This window comes from Myripristis murdjan, chromosome 16, assembly GCF_902150065.1.
Source record: "Myripristis murdjan chromosome 16, fMyrMur1.1, whole genome shotgun sequence".
Lineage (NCBI taxonomy): Eukaryota > Metazoa > Chordata > Actinopteri > Holocentriformes > Holocentridae > Myripristis > Myripristis murdjan.
Genome location: NC_043995.1, coordinates 30,283,727 through 30,305,071, shown reverse-complemented (window position 1 = coordinate 30,305,071; position 21,345 = coordinate 30,283,727). Strand labels below are relative to the sequence as shown.

Sequence of the window (21,345 nt, the reverse complement as noted above, 5' to 3'; positions counted from 1 at the left end):
GGTGACCATTCTCTCTCTCAGTGGTGAGAATGTTACTCAGGCACATAGTTCTCAGTTTATTGTGTTGCATGTATTGGTGGGTAAAAATGAAAAATGTGCAAAAAAAAAAAAGTTGTACAATATTCTTATGGATCAAGGAGTCGTCAAATTACGGGATGAATTTTTAATTATAAGAAGAGGGACAATGATCCAATTTGGACCTGATTAAATTTGTTTATATATGAAATGAGCTAGGATACATTCCTATGCACATTGAAGCATCTAGTCATCCATCTGTTTATACTCCTATATGATCAATAATACTGAGCAGTATCCATAATGGAATAAAAAAAAAAAAATTAAAACAAAACAAAAAAACACTTCAAAGGCAGCATACCTGAAACATGCTGCAAATCTCCCCCCCCCCCCCAAAAAAAAAGGCTTGTCCAAATTGAACCAAAAGGTTTGCTTCAAATGAGTATCATAAACTACTTGGCTACAGCAGTCTAGTCTAAACATTTATTGCAAGTATCAAAAGCTGTCGTCAATGCTATAGTCAGTGTGTGAGCCTCTGCAGTCTTACAGCCACTGCTGAGCTGAAGTGATCTCCAGTCTCTGAAGTGATCCTCTGTGGGTAAGCAGAAATAGCGACCCGCGGGTCAAAAGGGCAAACGTTCAGTTGGCCTGTATTGGCAAGTGAAGACACGAAGCTGAGCACACTCGGACTATATGGATGTTCAACCAAGCACCTGATATATTTGATAATGTGTCGATAATGTGTCAAAATCAAACTGTCTTTATGTACGTAATTCCCAAAATGCATGACAGATAACCACTATTTTTTTTTTAAATCATATTTTACATCAAGAGATTAGACCTGAAGTAGCTAAATGGTCATTTGCTAATTCAAAATAGTTGATGAAAAAAACAACTGCACAGCAAACATGTGCCAGTCCCGCTCTCAGAAGGTTAATTTCTTTCTTTTCCAGGATCGTGAGATATTCGCTAGATAGCTGGCATAGCCAAATGAGCACTGAGATTTAAGTTTCAGCTCTAAAATTAGAAAAGAACAAGCTCTAGCTCGACTAATTGGCTTTGATGTGCCCTCTGAAATGGCCTCGCCTCCTGATAGAGGTCTGTGCCCTTGAGTGTCCCACTGGGGCCTCCATAGTGCGGGAGAAGTCACAGTCAATAAAATGACCTTATTCAACTGTTCCTTGACTTTAGATAAGTTTCATGGTGAACCTGCCACTGTCCCCGCCATCCCCTCCTCCTCCACCCATGGAGGAGCGAGGGACAAAGTCAATAGTCGCTGTGTGCTTGATTTGGCCTTTGCTCTGGCTCCAGAAGAACATGAAGACAAAACAGATAGCCACCGAGCTGAGGAAGGACAGGAAGCCCATGGTGGTGGCAATGACCAGCGTCTTTGCATCAAATGGGTATGGTTTGGCCATTTGAGCCGAGGAGTTGGCAGCAGGGGAATTTGAAGACTCTATCCAGCCTTCTTCTGCGAAATAGGGCATGGTGCGGTTACGGGGGAACCCCTTCACGTACAGACTGACAGTCAGGCTGTCATTCCCAGCCGCATTACCTGCCAAGCACTGATACGTGCCGCTGTCCTGAACCTGGGCAAAACGGACCTCGAGAGTACCATTGGGCAAAACCCTGATTCGACCTGTTGAAGAAAGCACAGACTTATGGGACGAGATCCAGGTGACAGCCGGAAGTGGGTCACCTTCAGCCTTACAGGAGAAGAGGACTGTGGTGCCCTCCTCTACCCTCGCCTCCTGTGGCCGACGGTCCTTGATACGGGCGGGACGACAGGTAAACAGCCTCGGGAGCTCCTTCTCTGAGAAGTCCCTGAACTCACGCTGTCGTACCATATCAGGAGACGAACAAGTGGGCTGGCGTCCATCAAAGTTCAAGCGTAATCGCCGGCGGACCACCCAGAGAAGTCGGCAGTCGCATGCCAGGGGATTCCCATCCAACCTCAAGACCTGAAGGTTCCCCACTGAGTGAAAGGCGCTCTCCTCCAGTGTGGTGAGCTGATTGGATGTCACATTGAGCATGCGAAAGTAGGCTAGTCCCCTGAAGGCCCCTGGCTCTATTCGTAGAAGACTCCCCCCAGCTAGGTGTAACTCCTGGAGCCTCAGCAGGTCCCCTAGCAGATTACCTTGGATGACTGTAATGGGGTTGTAGGACAGGTCCAGGAAGCGCAGATAAACAAGGTGACGAAGCGCTGAGTAAGGAACCACACTGAGATTGCAGCTGCTGATGACCAATGAGGTCAGGTTGAGACCAATCAGACTGTTGCTGGCCAGCGTGTCCAACGCTGGCCAGTTTGAGATCAGGAGGCTGCGCAGACGGTGGAGCCGGCGGAAAGCATTGTTGGGCAGTGCAGAGATTGTGAGGCGTAGCATGCGGAGACGGGTCAGGCTCTGGAGCTGCGACAGTGCCTCGGTGGGAATGGAGGTCAGGTTGCTGCGGTCCAAGTTGAGCTCCTGCAGGTTGTGCAGGCCAGTGAAAGCCCGCTGAGAGATGAACACCAAGTCGTTCTCCCCTGCCTCCAGCGTCTGCAGGTTCACCATTTCTCTGAAGGTATAGTCCAGGAAAACTAGAATCTCATTCTCACTGAGATCCAGAAAGCGCAGACTGGGCAGGCCTGAAAATACCCCAACCGGGATGATCTTGAGTCGGTTATTTTTAATACAAAGAGTCCTGAGGTTCTGCAGGCCCTGGAAAGCCTCCACCTCAATCATGGAGATTATATTATCACTGAGGTCCAAGTCTTGAAGCTGCAGGAGGCCAAAGAACTGTCGGCGCCCCACAGTCTTAAGCTTATTGCGGGATAAGTCCAAACGCCTGGCATCACTGGAAAAGCCCTCTGGCACTGAGGTCAGATGTTTGCCAGAGCAGATCACTTCTGATGGGTCAGGTCGACACACACATCGTGGAGGACAGCCTCCTGCAGATACACCCAGTCCAAACTGGAGCAGGATGCTCCATGCCCCCCATCGGACAACAGACTCCACAAACATCTTACCCCCTGCCTGAGGAAGAGACAGACAAAGTGTAAGTTCTTATGATTTTGACAACCCATGCAGCAACGTCAACATGTAAACAGTAGTTTAATCTTACACTGTTATTCAAAACACAGAGCAAACACCATTTTTATTGGATCTTTTTTTAGATTAAATCCCATTCAAACTTGTGTCAGGACCTACCGTTTCAGCCTGGGGGTGCAGATTTTCATAACCAGTGGTAATCAAGATGGAATCAGACTTGGGTTAAGTCCTCTGTGGAGATGTGGTTCTGTTGTTAACATGTCCTCAAGAATGGCCTGGACAGAACAGAGACAGAGAAAGAGAGAAAAAAAGTAGTCTTAACAAAATGGAAAAAAGCTGACCTTTAGTGCAAAGCTGAGGTTTCACAAACTTTTGGGATGGCATCCAGAAACGCCGTCTGACCTTTGCACATTAGGAATTTTGGGGGGAGGATGTGACAGAGAGCAGAACAAAAAGTGCACATTTTGAACAGCCGAGCGTAAGCAGGGTACAGTGCGAAACAGATGTTGCAGCTGATAAGAGCGGCCTACATCTCTGTGCCGCAGACAACAAAATCCCTACTTTACTGATTATCAAAGAATACATCTCGTCACACACTTTTTACTCTGCATGTTTTATCCTCCCATCTCAGTTTAAGACTTGAAATATAGAGAAATCAAACAGTGCTTACTCTCATGGAAGTGGCAACATACCGGATGATGTGCCCTGAAAAAAACAAAAGCGAAAAGACCCCTGCTTACTGATGAGGCCCCAGTGAAATGTGAATATTTTAAGTTTGTTTTTTTTATGTGAAATCGAGACATCCAGCATTTTTTTTTTAAAAAAAGCGTACCCTTTCAGAGTAATTGATATCACCAAATTAAGAGAAATTAGGTTACTAATTTAAGGGGGAGAGAGTAATGTAAGTCAATTGTTTATCTGTTGTGTTCTTTTCTGTTCTTTGTTTGTATGTTGCATTTTAGGAATGAACTGTTAATAAACAGAAAATAACTCTTAGGCTCAGCTAAAGTGTGTACAGGTGTATTCTGCTGTTATAAAAGTGTATTCTGCTGTAAGTATCAAAGTATCTCTGAAAAGGAAATTTCCCAGGAGTGTAAAAATGAATCCATATGTTTTCATTGATGCTGTTTTTGATATTGAGCAGCGCTTTTCCAAAATAAAATATTCAGCATTTCAAAAATGATGCCTACTTTTAGAATGACTGGCATGAAAGTAAAACACAATGAGTTATCATTAAAGTAAGGACCCATCTGTTTTTTGAAAAACTGACAAACAAATTTCATGTATTAATCATTTTCCATCATGAATATGTTTTTGGAAGGAGGCACATCAGTTAAATAACAGGTTCTGACAAATAATGAATTTGAATGATGATAATTGAAACAGTGAAAAGACTGAAAGTCATTTTTACAACTCGGTGTCAAAATGAATCACCGCTTTCAAATCTCAAGCAGCATAAATGCCAAATGTTTACAAAAACAAATAACGGTCATGCACTGTGGATCATAAAAATCAAAGGCAAATCAAAACAGACACTTAAAATTGGGCAACTGACTGACAACAACATTGGCTAAAATCTATTTTTTATCACCATTGTGTTCAGGTTCGGCCTTTCAACATGAATAAAACATGAGGTGATCAACAAAACGAGACCAGCCTATAGTTTTCACATTATTCCTAAAAGTCCCCACTAAAAACAAAGTCTCCAACAGAAGCAACAATACACTTATTTAGAGATATCATGCGCTGACACTGAATGTACATGAAGCTTAGACAATCCAAATAGTTCAGCGTGTTTCAAAGCTTGGTCCAACCTGCAGCTTGTCGCCCTCACACAGCTCCCCGAGTGTCAGCCGTCCCTCCGAGTGGCAGAGCTGTGCGCTCTTTGTCTCTTATCCCGCCTGCGAGCGCTGACTCACAACCCCACACTTGTGCTCAGAGGCACTCGGGACCCCTGGCAGCCCGATGTGTCAGATTCCTGATGTGTGAGACCAATACAGGGACCAGCTGCACAAACTTAGCCAAAGACGAGTCTGATCTTAGATTGTCAAGTTAGACTGGTCTAATTAAGCCTCTGTGTTGCATAAATATTAATACCAGTGTTTTATTAGGCCACAATGGATAATGACCAGCCCAGACTGAGAGATGTGGTGGAGGTTTCTCCTCAGAGCTACTAAAAAACAGCCTGTAATCCAATTTTTTTTTTTGCATGTTTTATGTATTCATCTATTATAAATCAGTATTTAATTGATAGGTCTAATGTATCTCAGAGCCTATTGAAGACTATTGAATAGGTATACAGTCTACCTGCCTTACACAGCTGCTAACCCTGGAATTATTTAATTATTCAGTGTTTCAGGACCAAAAATTTTAGTGTTTCATGGGTGCTGACACTAAATATTGCACTTTAAATGATATTGATATACTTGCACTACTTATTTATTATTTATTTATTGCCCTTCAGTTTTAGTGGATCTTAGTAAATGCCCTGTGTCTTGGGTTTTTTATGTCTTTCTTATGTTTTATGTTGGAGATGCATCACTTTAGTGCCACTGCTACTTTTGTCGTATTTACATACATTGACAATAAAAGCTTTTCTGATTTCTGATTTTCTTATTTTTTTTCTTTTTTTTTGTAAATCAGTCTTTAATTTACGATGGAATAGGTGTATGTTTAACTTTCCTTAAAGCGCTGCTAACCCTAGATTTATTGAATTTTTCTGGGTTTCACTGCAAAGCTTTAGTTTCTCATGATAGTGTAAGTGCTTCTTCAGAGGGTTTTACATCCTGTAAAGAATACAAATCTGAGGGGAAACACTAAATACTTCAATGTTTTGGCTTGAATATAAGATGAAATGAAAATAGTCCAATTTAAACATTCAGTGTTGACACCAAATATTGGCAATCAGGTTTCAAAAACCCATATCAGTCGAAAACCCACTTAAGCCCCCAGTGTGATCTGGCTGTAGTACCAGGGAGGGAGAGGAGGGGGTATGTTCACAATTTAAATGTGTTGATCCCCCCTGTGCCGACTTGTGAGAGACAGAGACTGGCAGGTGTGTGATATCTCAGGCCGGTGGGCTGTCAGCCGCTGAGCCCCCCTCCTGGCCAATCAGGGATCAGGGATTCCTCCTCCTCCGCGGCTCCGCACACACCACGCAGCTCGACCGCGGCCAAGGGTCGCGACCCCAGAGCCACAGCAAGAACTGACCCTGCCTGTCAAATTAGAAAGTGAGGGGCATAAATGCATTTGTAATTTTAAAGCCTATTTCTCGCCCTGTGTGGCTCAGAGTCACACGGTGTTGTGTTACTGTGCTAATTACACTAAGTATTTTCTATTACGCACGACCAGTTTACATTTCTATTAATGACACGGCACAGATTAAAGTGGGATACCACTCGATTTGAGCGGCGTTATCCCTGTTGTCTGCGACAGTTGAATAAATATTTGTGAGCACCGCCGGCTCCGTCGGAGTCCGAGGGCGAAAACCGGCTCAAACTTGTTGTCAAAGTCCAGAGCTGCTCTGTGCAAAATGAATGTGAGTCTGTTCTGTGGCTCCACAGACGGCTCGCTCAAATTTTTATAAGCAAATAAGGGCTTAGACTGCAGATGCTCTGGCAGTCGTCTTTCCCAATTCTTTCTCTCCAGCTCTGCGGCAGACTCAGACTTTACATCTGAAACCATCAAAGCTCCGAGTCTAACTTCTCCTGTTTTCATCTTTTTAGACAGAGCTGTTCATGCGCAGAATCTGCATCAGAGTGGGGTCCTTGAGGGGCTTTCACAGCTCCTCTGGAAAAAGAGAAATAGTTTAACCTCACAATGATTTAACTAGATCTTGTTGTAATACAAAAAAAAAAAAAAACGTGTGAGTGATGTTTTTTTTTTTAACCTTATGTGGTAACACAATACATTAAATGTCTGTTAACTAATGTTATCATGCATTAACTAACATGAGCAAGAACACGAACATTAAATTTAGCATCAACGTTGCTGTTAATAAGAATGACTTTTTATTAAATGCAAAATAAACTGCATTGGGAAATATTGTTTAATACGTTTGTTGATGCCAATGTTTTCTCCAAACTCTAATTCTTTGTCTATCATACAAAATACACTGGCATTACACTGCAAAAAGTCAAATCCTACTAAGATTATTTGTCTTATTTCAAGTAAAAATGTCTTATTTCTAGTCAAAATATCTCATTACACTTAAAATAAGTCATGATCAGCTCAGAAATAACTTGTCTTTAGACAATTTTCACCTGTTTCAAGTGAAAATTTACTTGAAACAAGTTAAAATTTGCTAGAAACAAGAAACATATTCTGCCAATGGAACAAGCAAATTTTTACTTGTGACACGAGTGAACAAGTAAAAATTTGCTTGTTCCAGTTATTTCTTAGCTGATCATGTCTTATTTTAAGTGTAATGAGATATTTTGACTAGAAATAAGACATTTTTACTTGAAATAAGACAAATACTCTTGGTAAGATTTTGACTTTTTGCAGTGTATGTCACAACAAGCCGCACCTATTATGAATAGTGTATTATTGATATAATTTGGTATACTTAAGGTAAAGTGGACTAAAAGGAGAGGTGTTCCCATGTAAGCTGCTGTGTGGTGGAAGCTGCTGAGGCTTGTCTCTCCAGCTGACTGGGTCTTCACACAGCACACAGTGCCTGACTGATCAATATGATAACGCCGTTCGGGTGCTGCTATGTAAACCTTTTGCATAATTCTGCAGAGCCACTCCTCCCGGAGCTGGCCCCCCGACGGTGGGCCAGCTCTTAACTCGTAAACCCCCACAGCGCCAAACGCAATCAATACTGAGGCCAATCGGCTGTAACGGCCCCTCAGGCTTTAATTTGGCAGCGTCCTGCGGTGTTTTGGGTAAACTCCCGCATTCGCTTAATTCTTTGGAAGAATTCAACTTCCCCGGCTGTGCTTGGTTTGCCGTCTTTCCCCTCTGTCATCAGACAAAACTCATCAAGTCCCACCCCGGCCCTTATCGCCTTACATCAATCTGTGGACAGTTGCCACCCGGCGTTAAAATTAGGACCTTCTTTGTCACGCAGCTGCACATTCACTCGTCGCTTGGCTGGACGGAGCTGCTCTAAGCGTTCGACATCTTCACCAAAGTGCTAAAATGAGCATTTTTGTTGTGGATCGCATTTGCCAAAGTGCTTAACTGAGTGTTTTTGGCGAGTGTTTCCCCCCCCCCTCCCTCAAAGTGTTCATAAGAAAATTTCCAGTGCGCAGCAGATTCGCCAAAGTGCTACAGTGAACATTTTCTGCTGTGGATCACATTCACCAAAGTGCTAAGACACATCCTTATCTCGCTGCAACACGGCCCCGAGCAGGGACCAGGCGATGATTCCCAAATAAACTAAGAATTCTCCTTTTCACCTCGATTACGGCTTCATTAGCTTTGAGACGGAAGGAAGTCGCTCCGGGCTCCGCTCTCTTTTAAGCTTCACCTTATCAGACTCAGCCGCTCCCTGCAACTTTGGGACCCGAAATGTGACAAAAGCCGGCAGACAGCGAGCACTTACTGAGATGAAGAGTTCGGGTGCAAAAAGTTTCCACGGCGGCGCAACAGGTTTTGGAGGTCTCACACGGCTTCAGGTCGGCCTCAAGGTGACGGGCTCGGTTCCCCCACTCGGAGTTTGTCCCAAAAAAAAAGTGAGGCAGGAATCGCTGCGCCATACGTCCCATCTGACAGAGAATGCGCGGTGGAAGCCAGGCCGCGTTCCCTGACACTTGTCTAAGAGCTATTTTTATCCCGTCACAGTGAGAAAGACAAGAGCTTGGCTCAAATCCCCAATTAAAGCGGCTGGAACAGAACAACAGCAGGGATCACAGAGCGTGAGGTTATATATTTGCACTTGTGTGTGTGAGCATGTGTGTGTGTGTGTGTTGATGCATACAAGGGCATGAGTGTGTGTGTGTGTGTTTACGTGCTCAAAATGTTAAGTACACGTCTGAGTGTGTGGTGGTGGAGTGTGTGTGTGTGTGTGTGCGCTCAAACCCTTGAATCTGGGTGTGAATGTGTGTGATGTACTCCATGTACAAGTGTACAAACGTGTGCATGTGTGTGTACATGCCCAGGCATATATGAGTATGTGTGTGTGTGTGTGTGTGTGTGCATGAGTGCCTGTATGAGTGTGTTTGAGTGTACTTGAAAGTGCACTATAGAAAATTACCTTGTGTTGAGTTAAGTGAGGATGTTTCTACTCGTCTGACAAAAAAAAAAAAAAAAAAAAAAGTGGAATGAGCACGTAATCAATCAGCCCGCCAGGCGATGAGAGCCATATGGACTCAACCATCAAATTATGTGCTCATTCGGCATTTTGGTGTCAGTTGAGTCTAAACAGTCCTCACTTAAATCAACCCCCCCACTCCCCCCCAGCAGTTTTACATAACGCATGTTCAAGTGTGTACATTCTCAATTTGTTTAATGCGTGTCTGGACATGTGGTGGCAGTAATGACGTGTCTGTGTGTGTGTGTGTGTGTGTGTGTGTGTTAAAAGCATGCCTGAGTGTGTTACGGTGATGGTGTTGCTAATGGTGTTTGGATTGTGCGTGTGTATCTGTGCATTTGTGCATCCATAAATGTATGTGCCTGTGTGTGGGCGTTTTTGTGTGCCTGTGTGTGGGCGTTTGTGTGTGTGTGTGTGTGTGTGTGTGTGTTTACTGGCTTCTGGCACCTGCTGCAGTGTGGCGGCCCCTGAGAGCTCCGACACGCTCGCAGCAAATATTAAAAGGTTTGTGGCAGAGCAGCTGTCGGCCCGTGGCTGGAGAGCAGAAGTCGCCCGCGGACACTTGGACACGCGTCCCCTCCGGCTTTGGCAGCGGAGCCTCATCAGCGAGACGCCGCCGAGAGACCGCTCTCCAGAAAAATTTTTTGAGAAATTGACTACAATTTGCTGACGCTGTGCACCGTGCATGTAAAGTGAGAAAGACGCAGAGGATTCTGTGGAGGAGACATGACTGCAAACAGGAAGGAGGCCCGGCACTGACGGTGAAGCTGTGGAGGTCAGAGAGGGAGAGCGGCCAGACGCATTTTAGTCAGTTAGTCACTTAATGAATGAGCCGATCAACAGGAAATTAATCAAGTATGTCAATAATTAATAATCATTTTGGGTATTAGTCAAGTAAAAACACCAAACACCAAACCTTTGCTCACTCCAGCTTCACTAAGATGCCAGTTGGCTCCTTTTCTCGGTTCAAATCATCACAAACCCCCTAAAAATTAATTCTTAAGTAACCTGGTCAGATTAAATCCATGATCACGAATCATTCTGCCTCTGTATCTTTTAAGTATTTTAATTATCTGCATTTATATACTTGCTTTGACTATCTGTTCTCCTTCACCCTGTATCTTTTATTACTTTTGTACTTTTTTTATGTAATTTTACTCGACATCATTGTGAACGAGGGCCGGCCTTCAATGATTTTAAAATTTAAGTAAAGGTTAATAATTATACAATGAATATTTTGTGGGGGGTTTTTTGGCTGCTGGTCAGACTGAGGCAGCAATTTGCACTCTGAGCTCTGCTAACTTCCCATGAGCATCTGTGATTATTTTTGACTCGACATGAACTAAATTATTAATTAGTCCAAATCATCAGCAGTGAAAATAATCACCATGTGCACGATCAGCTCTCAGCTAACGATCCCTTTTCTATTTTTAATGCTTGGCTTAAGTTTCTTCTTATTCAACCACAACCTTAACCGTATCTAAAGTTTTTTTGTTTTTTTTTTTCTTGCATAAACGTGACCGTTAGCCAACCTTTGTGCTGTTGTCACATGAACAACATCCTGATGCAGGGAAGCAAAATCTGCACTTCCAGGTTTGTGCTCATTTCACAAAAGTTTACAAGGCTGCACGGAAAGTTGCGAGCTGCTTCTAACTCAGTCGTTTTTAAAAAAAAAAAAAAAAAAAAAAAAAAAAACAGCTGTGAAGTGAGTGCAGATGGACTCTGTGAATACTAATATTACCGAGCGAGGGTGCGTTTGCCTGGTTGCATATTTGAGTTTGCCATGTGGAGGAGAGATAAAGGTCCGGGCTGGCTGCAAGCATGTGCCTGTGACAAATGTGATTATATTAATTGTGCGCCTCTGAACGCACGCAGTCATATGGATTTACTTCATCAGGGTGTCATAGTTTTTTTTCTTTATTTTCATGGCGCATTTTTAACTTTTAGGTGGTTGAGGATTCTTGGAAATGATGTGGTTGGATGCTGGTGGTTTGGCTGTGAGTGAAAAATATGAGAAAGAAAGAGAATCAGTGAGTGTTTCCATGAGAGAGAGTGAAAATGAAAATGAGTGAGAGGCTGAGCATGTGAGCAACCTTCCTCCACTCCCACAATGAAAAGAAAAATAATTAGAAACATGTATTTTTAAGATTTATTAGTACACCTTCCAGTAATACAAAGGATGTGCACTGTTGCATTGTTGTCATGCAACACGCAGTGAGTTTCTCACTCACACACCGCATGCACATCCACTTTTTCCTGCTTTGTTTTTGTCGCTTTCACCAATATTTGTCTCTCTATTTTCCTTTATTTATCAGCTGTTTCGACTTCTGTGTACTTTGGCAACACCGTTAGTATTCACCTCAAGCTGAGTTGAAACTGAAATCGAAAAAAAAACCCAAAAAAAAAAGACAGAGAGTGAGGGAGTGTGATTGTGCGCATATGAGAGAGCGAGTAAGTGTGTTTGTAAGAGAGAAAGCTATATGGACATTGAGTAAATGAGCGTGTGGGGCAGATAGAGAGAGAGATGCATTAAGGATTGATGCGCACCCGCGTGTTTTTTTAGCGTTTACACCGATGCAGTGTGAGGTGGAAGTGGGTCACAATGACAGCCCATTCCAATCAGTCTTGTTCTGCAGATCCGGGCCACGTCGGGTGAAGCACTTTTGTTGTAATTCCTTACGCCGACGAGGAGAGAGTCAAAGCGCCGTGCAAACGCCGCGCAAAGTGCACCGTCTGCAATATTAATAATAGCACAAATAAATGAGGGAAGGGAATTAGTCTCAGTGCAGCGCCGATGTGACGTGACAAATTAGGTCGTTTCAGCTAACAGCACTGATGGGTCGGATCCATAGAGGTGTGTGCATGTGTGTGTGTGTGTGTGTGTTGGGGGGGGGGGTTATCAAAGAGAAACTTATTGATGGAAGACTGGAAGACAAAAGGCTCTTTCCCCGGAACAAGTCATGTAACAAAACACAGATCAAACCGATCCACTTCTCGCCAAACTCCTGCACACACTGACTCCAAACTTCAACTGCAGCCGCGTCGTCTCCAAATCTAGGCCAGCAGCCTATGGATATTTCATCGGATGCCGACAAGGGGCAAACAAATGGACTCAAGCGTCGGTGGCATGGACTTTTCCACAACTTCTTCAAAAAGTTTCAAAAGCTCCGACAAAGGAAGCTCCGTCCGACCTAAAGCTCCATGAAATGTTGAGGCTGAGAGGAAACAGTCCAGCTGACCTCTCCACAGCAAAAACAGGAGAAAAAAAATGACCAAAAAAGAAAAGGAAGTCACTACAGTTTGTCACACTTTCACTCCGCTGTCTCACAGAAAAGCGATCAACGCCATAATCCCCCCCCCACCACCACACACACACACACACACACACACACACACGTGGACAGGTGGAGCTTTCCCTCTTTGGCACACTTTACCTGCCTCCTAATCTGAGGCGGCTGGTCCGCAATCCCACCTGGATTCCAGCACAGTCAGGCAGCCATAGTGGCACAAAGGCAAAACAAAAGGGGGACAGGCAAATCATTTGGAGAGATAGTGGGAGAGAGAGAGAGAGAGAGAGAGAGAGAGAGAGAGAGAGAGAGAGAGAGAGAGAGAGCATCCCATAACTGGCAGTCGCCACACAAATTCTGGTCAGAACGTCCTTGAGCAAGGCACCGAACCCCTGACTTACATAGAAATACGCACCTAGACCCGGAAATCCAGTGCAATATTTTGTAGCCCTGCATGTTTTCCTGTTTACGTCCGCAGCATTCAGGTTCCAAGTTCCTTTTCTCTCGATTTAGCTGAAAAACACTGCACTTATACACAACTTAACTTCATATACTTCCGCTCAAACGAAGCAAAACGTCTACTTTTAGGAGTTTACATAGGACCTGCTTGTGATTTCTCACTGAACAGGGCAAGTAAAACGGATTCTGACCCCTCTCTACATTAAATATGCACTGAAACTAATTACAGTGTGTTGAATGTGGCAATGGAAATGCTCTGAGAAACACACACCCTGATTTTTTTATGTTTTCTCCACTGAAATGATGCAACAGCCCGACGTGGTATTTGGTTTATCAGTGTTTGGTGTAAATAAATGTTCATGTTGCGGCTCAGCGGTGATTCAGACGTGGTCACTTCATGATAGCTTTTGTTTTCCGCGGCTCTCGACACTCAACGCTGCCTGGTGGCTCCTTTGTGGGTTGAATCCTCCGCTGCAGAGTGACGCGTCTGTGTTTTTTGGCAGCTGTGATTTGTTTGGAATAAACAGAAGAGGAAGAACTGGGTAGTTAGCGTGAGCCCTGACAGCCACCATGGATGAACAGACAACAACCCAAAAAAAAGAAAAAGAAAAAGAAAAAAGACAAAGTAGAGAAACTCACAGAAATGCAGCACTGATCTCTGGGAAGTGAAGTGCAACAACAACAAAAAGAAGAAGCTCTCAGCACCGAAGATGCTGCCAAAGATGCCGCCATGATGAAAAAACAGGGATTTTGCAGATTACCACTTACGCTCAAAGCAAAGCTCATCTGTGAGCGTCGCCGGTAACAGAGCGCGGCGGCTGAAAGGGCACACGGCAAGCGTTACATCATTCCTGTTGCTACGCAATTATCTAGAAAGCGTCAGCTCGCTAACCTGAAGTAACAAAGGGGATAATGATGCTCGCAACAGAAATGAGAAAGTCAGCAGTCTCTCTGTGTGACAGTGATGTAATGCACGGCGCAGCTAAAGCCGAGATGTGTTTACCCTATAGCAGCCCAAAACTTGTCTAAAGCGTGGGCGCGCTGCCGCTGAAAACACTGAGGGAGGCACAGGTGCGTTCATAAAAGCGTCTGATGTAATCATGGGCCTTGAAAGCGCATTAAACCACTTGTCTCCCGACGTATCATCGCAAAAATCCCCCATCTTAACGAGTCATTAGTCTCATAATCAGTCTGAAAATCTTGTTTTTCCTCAAACAAGTGAAAAAAATCTGCCCCTGGGACGAGATAATCCCATTTGTTTCTGATACTTATCGACTCGTTTGCAGAATTTTCCTGAATCGAGCGTCATTTTCCCGCTACCTCTGAATGCCTCGTTCTGCCTCGTTTCAGCAGAATTAAACGTGCTCCCAGAGAAAGAGCAGAAACAAGTGACACTGCTATGGAAACAGGTGGGATTATTTCATCCCACAGGCAGATTTTTTGTCTTGTTTTGAGAAAATCATGATTTTAGCACTGAATATGAGACTAAATCGTTTTTTTTTTTTTTTTTTTGCAGTGCTACCAGTGTAAGGTTTTGATGAAACCCGACTTAATTCTGTCCCAAGTTGGCTACCAAAGTATGAGGCAGCCATAGCACACGAACTCAAAAGCAGCGAAACATAATCAACTGGGAAAGAAAACATGTAACATGAGAGAAAAAGCATGACATGATAGAAACTGTCAGGCATGAAAGAATCATGTAGGAATAAAGACGCAAAGCCTCTCAGCTGCAGGATCTGCAAACCGCTGCCGCGCGGCACAGAGCTACTGTGGACTGAAGCCCCGGGCCGGTGGCATTCAAGTCCTCATGCGTGTTTTGACTGAATTTCTCCGCTGGTTGTGAGCATCTGACCTTGCAGTTCATCCACAAAAGGCCATATCGGTGGCGAACGTCAAATGACTGCGTGGCCTGAATAGAGCCTGTGTGCGCGGCGGGCAGCGTGCCACGGGCCACAGATCCTGTCCTGGATACATGTTTTTATGCACAATCCCTGCAAATGCCAGGTCTGGTTGAGGGCTTCCCGGATGACACGGGAAAGACAGAGAACAACCTAAACCTTTAGAGACAGCCGACCCGGGACAGCGCCACTGCCAGGTTTATCCCTTGGAACAAAAAGAAGGGTTTGGAATGTAAATGTGATGTTAATCTCATGGCCTGTAAGTGTAAAAAACCTTTTGACTGGATCTGCACGCGCATTGTTCCAGGCTCAGATGCACATCCTTGCAGACAGGTCCAAAGCTCTTTAGCTAAGCCTGTTATAATGGGCTGCCGTTGGAGGAAAGTCAAAGCTGCAGTAAAACACTTTTCAGAGAACATTCTCATTTCTTCTAACGTGACAGTGAGCGTGCAGGCAGCCTCGCCCCCCCTGGAAACAAGGGTCCACCAATCGGCTTTTTGAAGGGCGATGACGATATGTTTTAATACGGAAGAGGCCAATGGCTGACATGTTTTCTAAAGCAGAATATGCTTTTTCAGTTTTCATGGTAAAATAAATTCATATATTCAGTGTGCATGCATTAATGCACTCAAACAGTGTTTCACCACTGTGGGGACATGAAAACTTCCCATGGAAACCAAGACTAATGAAATTAAAGGTTAGCAGCTCTTTAAGGCAGGATGGCCCACCCCACTGATTCAATTCATTTATTCATTTATTTTATTGGCCCACAAGGGCAATTTGGTGTGCAGCAGCGTATAAGCCACGTAGGACGTTGTTAAAGTCACAGGACAGCAGACAAGACATAGCTGCTGCCTTTAAATGAAACATAACTTACAAAAACACAGTCGAACAATGGAATTAACCAGTAAAGAAATGCCATGTTTTTCTGTGCTGTGGTGAGGGAGGAACCTCCAGTCCAACAGTCCAATATGTGACATTTTATGGCTGTTTTGGCCTAGTTTATCAGCTAAATAATACACTGGTCCACTGGAAACTGTAAAAGTCTACAAAAATCCACTTCACAGCTTGGCTGTGGATGTCTACCCCCATGACCAAGCAAAGAGTTTGATAAAAGAAATGTGGCATACATCACCTCAGGGTGAAATCGATTGAGGTCTGGACTGGACGCCCAATATAATGGTTCAGATAAATCATTCCCTAACAAGGAGACTGACATACTTCCTGTGCATAAAATGCCCTCTGATTAAATTGCCCATTTGGCAGAGTCCCAAGCGTCAAATCCTTGGCGCTCCCTTGATGTTGATCTGCCTCCCCTGCCACACTTCACTGTTGTGATATGCGTCCTCATTATGACAGCGGGGAGGGGGAGGGGGAGGACGGGGGGCTCTCTGCTGCCCGGCTGGCCTCACCTCTCCACCCCGGCTGCAGGTGAGGCTGGAGGTGAGGCTGGAGGTGATGGAGGTGCGATCACAGATTCTTGAGTGTATCCGCCTGGCCCGTGTGAGGACGCACCTCACAGGTCCGCACTGTGAGCGTAATCCCGCTGAAACGCAGGTACACACACACACACACACACACACACACACACACACACACACACACACACACACACGTCCTGCCATCTCCACCGCGTCTGTTTTTTCCATTTTGAGGTTTATGGGACAAACTAGGCCTATCCAGCGGATTACTGCACCATGTCTGTTCACGTGAATGACGCTCAGTGACAACAACAACAACAGCAGCAGCAGCAGCAGCAGCAGCAGCAACAACAGCAAAAAGATTTACTCCAGCGAAAAAGAACTAGGCTGCGTAATCCTATGATACATTTACGAGCTTTCATCACAGCAAAAAGTCAAAGTCCACATCGGGAATATTATAAAGGGACGCCATAAACTCACCGCAGAGCACCACAGACACAGATAAAATTATATTTGGCGATATTAGAGTAAATTATAGCGGTATTATTGACAACATGAGCATTTTTGTTGAGGAATTTATTTTGTTTGACACTTGGATGAACATGAAGACTTGAGAAAATGAGAGCTAAACAACTGGACTACTGTCCAGGGAAACTCCAGCCTTTACGCGGAGCCCACATGGAAAAAAAAAAAAAAAAAAAAAAAAAAAAAAAAAAAGTAAAACAGAACAACTCTATTACAACCCCATCATAAATCTCAGGCTCCTTTCTAATAGAGCCACAAATATCAAAGCAGAACTTGAAAATGCCGTGCAGCTATTATAGGTCATCATTTCTGCCAGAGAAAATCCTACAGTAATTCCACAGGGGATAAAAAAAAAAAAAAGAGAGAAAAAAAATCTGTTAACGCACTGCTTAATATCACAGACACATTATAAATCCCAATAGGAATATTACAGGACAATAGTGATATCATGGGATTTAAAAATGCAGAAGTAGGCTACAATAAAATCACAATGAATACAGAAGCCTATTGTGTGCCACAGTGACACTTGGTTTCTGCAGGACACATAGGAGGAAATAGGAGATTTAAAAAATATAGCCTATATATCATAAAGCACGATATTGTCGCTTTAAAACTCAACTGAATCCAATAGATACAGTGTGAGGCACTATAGGGGGATTATACCAGGAATAAGGATTTTTTTTCTCTTTCTGCAGAACAAAATGTGCAAATTCATGATGAGTTGTTCGGCTCTGTGGTCTATAAACTGGTTAAACACCTGAGAGAAGTTTCAGGTGAGGACGGTCACTGGAAAAAAAAAAAAAAAAAAAAAAAAAAAAAAAGTGGCGAGGAAAAGTACAAATGTGGGGAAATTACAACCCCATGCGCCAAGACACAACTCACCAGCTGGAGGTTTCAGTGAGGGGACCGTCGCAAAAACAGCGTTTCCATCCTCTTCATGTTCGCCATCCCTCCGCCACATAAAGACATTTTCCTCCCCGGACAGGACAGGAGCTCTTTTTCCTCCCCGCTGCGGACTAAATGTTGACGAGACTTTAAAACATCTGCCACATTAGAGTCGCGCAATTTACTTCTTCGCCCTCCTTCTTCATTTTTCTTTTCTCTTTTTTTGTGCGACTGCGGAATACCTCCAGGGAGTTTTACGATAATTGCGCTACTGAAATAATTTAGGTCGACTTCCCCTTTATAACGTGCCGATGCTGTGGAGAGGCGGCCGCCGCTTCTGCTGCTGCTGCTGCTGCGCTCCGTGCGCGGTGCTGATGCTGCTGCGTCCTCCGCATCTCCATCCCGCCGCTTCGCCGCGCCTCAACTGGATCAACACACAAGTCCCGCGGAGTTAAGACTGGATCAGCGCCATATGCTGGGCGGTAACGCGTTACTCTCCCCAGTAACGAGTCGGGACACCAACTTTGGACGCCCTGCAGTTACCAAACAACTTTTACTCTTACAATCCTAGAGAAAAATAAATAAATAAACAAGCTGATTAGGCCTAACCGACATCTATGATTAATTAATCCCACCCTTCTGTTTGTTTTGCTCATAATTAGTGGCATCCCCTCCTGTTAGATGACAAATGACCCATACAAACACTTTGATTTCATAAAAATCCACAGAGATTGTAAATCGACTTATCCTCGATTTTTTAGGCTAAATTGAGGTAAAATAAAGTCATAAGGAGAAATGTATGCGCCTAGGAAGTGATAAGAGTGGTGATGTGGTTAATAAATAAGGAGCAATGAGTAAGAAGCACAGATGAAGGAGTGATGCATTCCCAGTTTGAGCCCAGTAAGCCCAGTTGATCCACATCCACATGCAGGGAGCGTTTTGCCCACAGAGTATCTGTAAAAACGGTCCAGGGTGCCGGAGACGTGCAAATAATAATAATATGGGTGGCAAAATCCCCAAGCTGTCAGCTCTGAGGGGATTTGTGATTTTTCTTTTTTTTTTTTTTTTTTTTTTTTTCATCCGCTACACTGAGGGAGTGCTGGCATGTTTCCAGGACAGTACATTACTATCACAGCTTGGAGGGAGTGATGGGCAGATATGCATGGGTCAGCCAAATCTCTGGATTGAACAACAGCTGGATACTATAAAGATGAGTAAGCTCCGACCCTGTAGTCGAGGCTAGGAATACCCACCCTGCCTCTACACACACACACACACACACACACACACAGAAATATACAAGCACACTCCACACCTGTGCTGATTCATCAGATGCACATCAGGGATCTAAAAATACCGCAAACTTAAACATCTTCAAAACCCAGAAAACTCAAAACCTTCACTAACAACCTTCCTGGCACATTCCTGCTTCACAGTTCTGTTACTTCCTGCTAATTCGCTCGGTTCAAGTCAACTGGGTTTTATTTCAGTGCAGTTCAGGTGATGTCATTTCAGTTCAGTTATGTCAGCTCTGTTAAAATTCAGATCGAGTCTATTTTGTTTAGTTTGGTTTCTTTCCGTTGAGAAAAATTCAACTAACCTCTGTGAAATGAAACAATATGAGAGGGATTGCTGTTACACTGAATATCAGCACGACAGTGTTTTGGTTGCAGGCACAAAGTCACAGGCCAAGTAACCAAAGATGTGCTGATATTCAGCGTAACAGCACGACCTCGAGTATGATGTCGCTTTTACAAATAAAGCCATTTATCAGTTAACAAAGTCGTTCTCAAACTTTTTTTAAAAAATATTGTACCTCCTTTCAAATATTTTTTCAGGCAAGTGCCCTCTGACCAGTGCAAAAAAAAAAAAATAATAATTTGGAAAAAAAGCCAGTATAAAGCGGTTCAGTCCACTCCATCAGTGAGTTTAAACAACAACCTGATACCGAGGAATGTTGCTGCTTCTGTTTTTGCCTCTTTTTCTCTTCTTTCTCCTTGTTTTCAACTGAATCGCTACTACGGTTCAACCATGAATCAGTCTTTTTATTTTCATTTTTTGTCTGGCTTCCAGGTCATTTGACACCCCCCCTCGCCGTCATCTCCTGACAACCATTCATAATTTAACTCCACTGTTCTTGGAAATGTGTGTTGTGCTGTCGCGGTTTGAAGTTTGCCACAATGTAGATCACAGCTGTCGATGTAATTAATGGTGATTACACAACACTCGCAAAAGCAGAGTAATACATAACAGTGAAATGTCAGGGTGCTGTTGTACTGGATATCAGCATTCATGTAACGCCTCATGTCCAATCACGTCACCCAGTCGGCTCTGACTCTGTCGTCCCAGTTCATATTTGAGCCGACACAAATTCAGTTTCATTTGATTCAGTTCAATTCAGTTCAATTTAGTTCAGGTCCAGTCTTTTCCACTCCACTGAAGGTTTGTTCCATTTCATTTCATCTCATTCTCTTCCCTTCAGTTCGGTCCAGCCCGGTCTCGTCTGGTTCAGTCACCTCACAGAGTAAATGTATTTTCCAAGCGTGGTTTCAAACAAGTCGCTGCCACGCAGACAAACATCTGCTGATAAGACTCCAGAGTCAATGGACCGACGCGCCGCAGCAGCCACTTATCAGCGCAGCGGCTCCTCTGCATGAACGTTACGGAGACAGCAGGCCATTTTACTTCATTTTATTTTGTAGAAAAACGTGCCATCCTCTCGTCTCCTCTCTTTTTAGCGTCCCCAGAGGTGGACTGACCTGCCCCGGTCGAACAGGAGACCCTCCCCCCCGCGGGCTGGAGGCTCACCTGCTCAGCGTGCACCTCACGTTCCCCGCTCCTCACAAAACCATTTCCCCTCTCCGCTCACTCTGACTGCTCCATAAAAACACGTCTCCTGATATTTTGCTTGATTCATTTTCATTTACCGTTGCATTACGACTTAGTTATTAGCTGCTACTGTTTGTTTAGAACGGTGTCAATCATGGATGAGAGGCTTATTCTGCTTTACAGTGAGTCAGGACTGCCACAAGCCGAGACACTGACGGTCAGATCGCCGCACACCTCCTGCTAAAGGTTGACCGTGAACACACCGCACAGACTGCAGCTGCCACATTTTAGCCCGGCGTGAGAGGGAATAACTCTCCCTACCAGGAGGGGGCAGCAGCCACGTCGACTAAACCAGAAACAAATTAGCTTTAGCCTAGCCTGATTGACTGAAATGAGTGCCTGTTTGTCTTTTAATTTATTTGTCGAGAAAGAAGAAACTGCCAGATTGAACTTGCTGTCGGTAAAATCACAGCTTGTATTTGTTCACTTCTCATCGCGCAACATGACGGCGGCATCAGAGAATTTGTTGACTGGCCAATCAGGCATCTCACACTGATTTTTGATCACCAGACAATTCAAAACTGCAGACACGGAGATTCACGAGGGCTGGATCCAGGCTGGCAGCGGCTCATCGTTTCAGTTTGTTTCTTTATACAAACTGAGTAGCAGCTGCACTATCACTGTCAGCCTGAAGGTCTTTTATTGTGGAGGGTTTACCACAGCCAGCTCTCTCTGTTT

The 21,345-nt window shown here is 44.1% G+C and overlaps 1 protein-coding gene across 1 annotated transcript; it reads right to left on the bottom strand.

Moving 5' to 3' along the window:
* Positions 1 to 89: 89 nt before the first annotated feature.
* lingo4b (leucine rich repeat and Ig domain containing 4b) lies at positions 90 to 17,867 on the bottom strand. Its single transcript, XM_030072070.1, has 3 exons — positions 17,776 to 17,867; positions 3,204 to 3,319; positions 90 to 3,029 (listed from the first exon to the last, which is right to left on the bottom strand). The coding sequence occupies exon 3, from the start codon at positions 3,015 to 3,017 to the stop codon at positions 1,203 to 1,205; it is 1,815 nt and encodes a 604-aa protein (XP_029927930.1). The 5' UTR covers positions 3,018 to 3,029; positions 3,204 to 3,319; positions 17,776 to 17,867; the 3' UTR covers positions 90 to 1,202.
* Between the last annotated feature and the right edge of the window lie 3,478 nt (positions 17,868 to 21,345).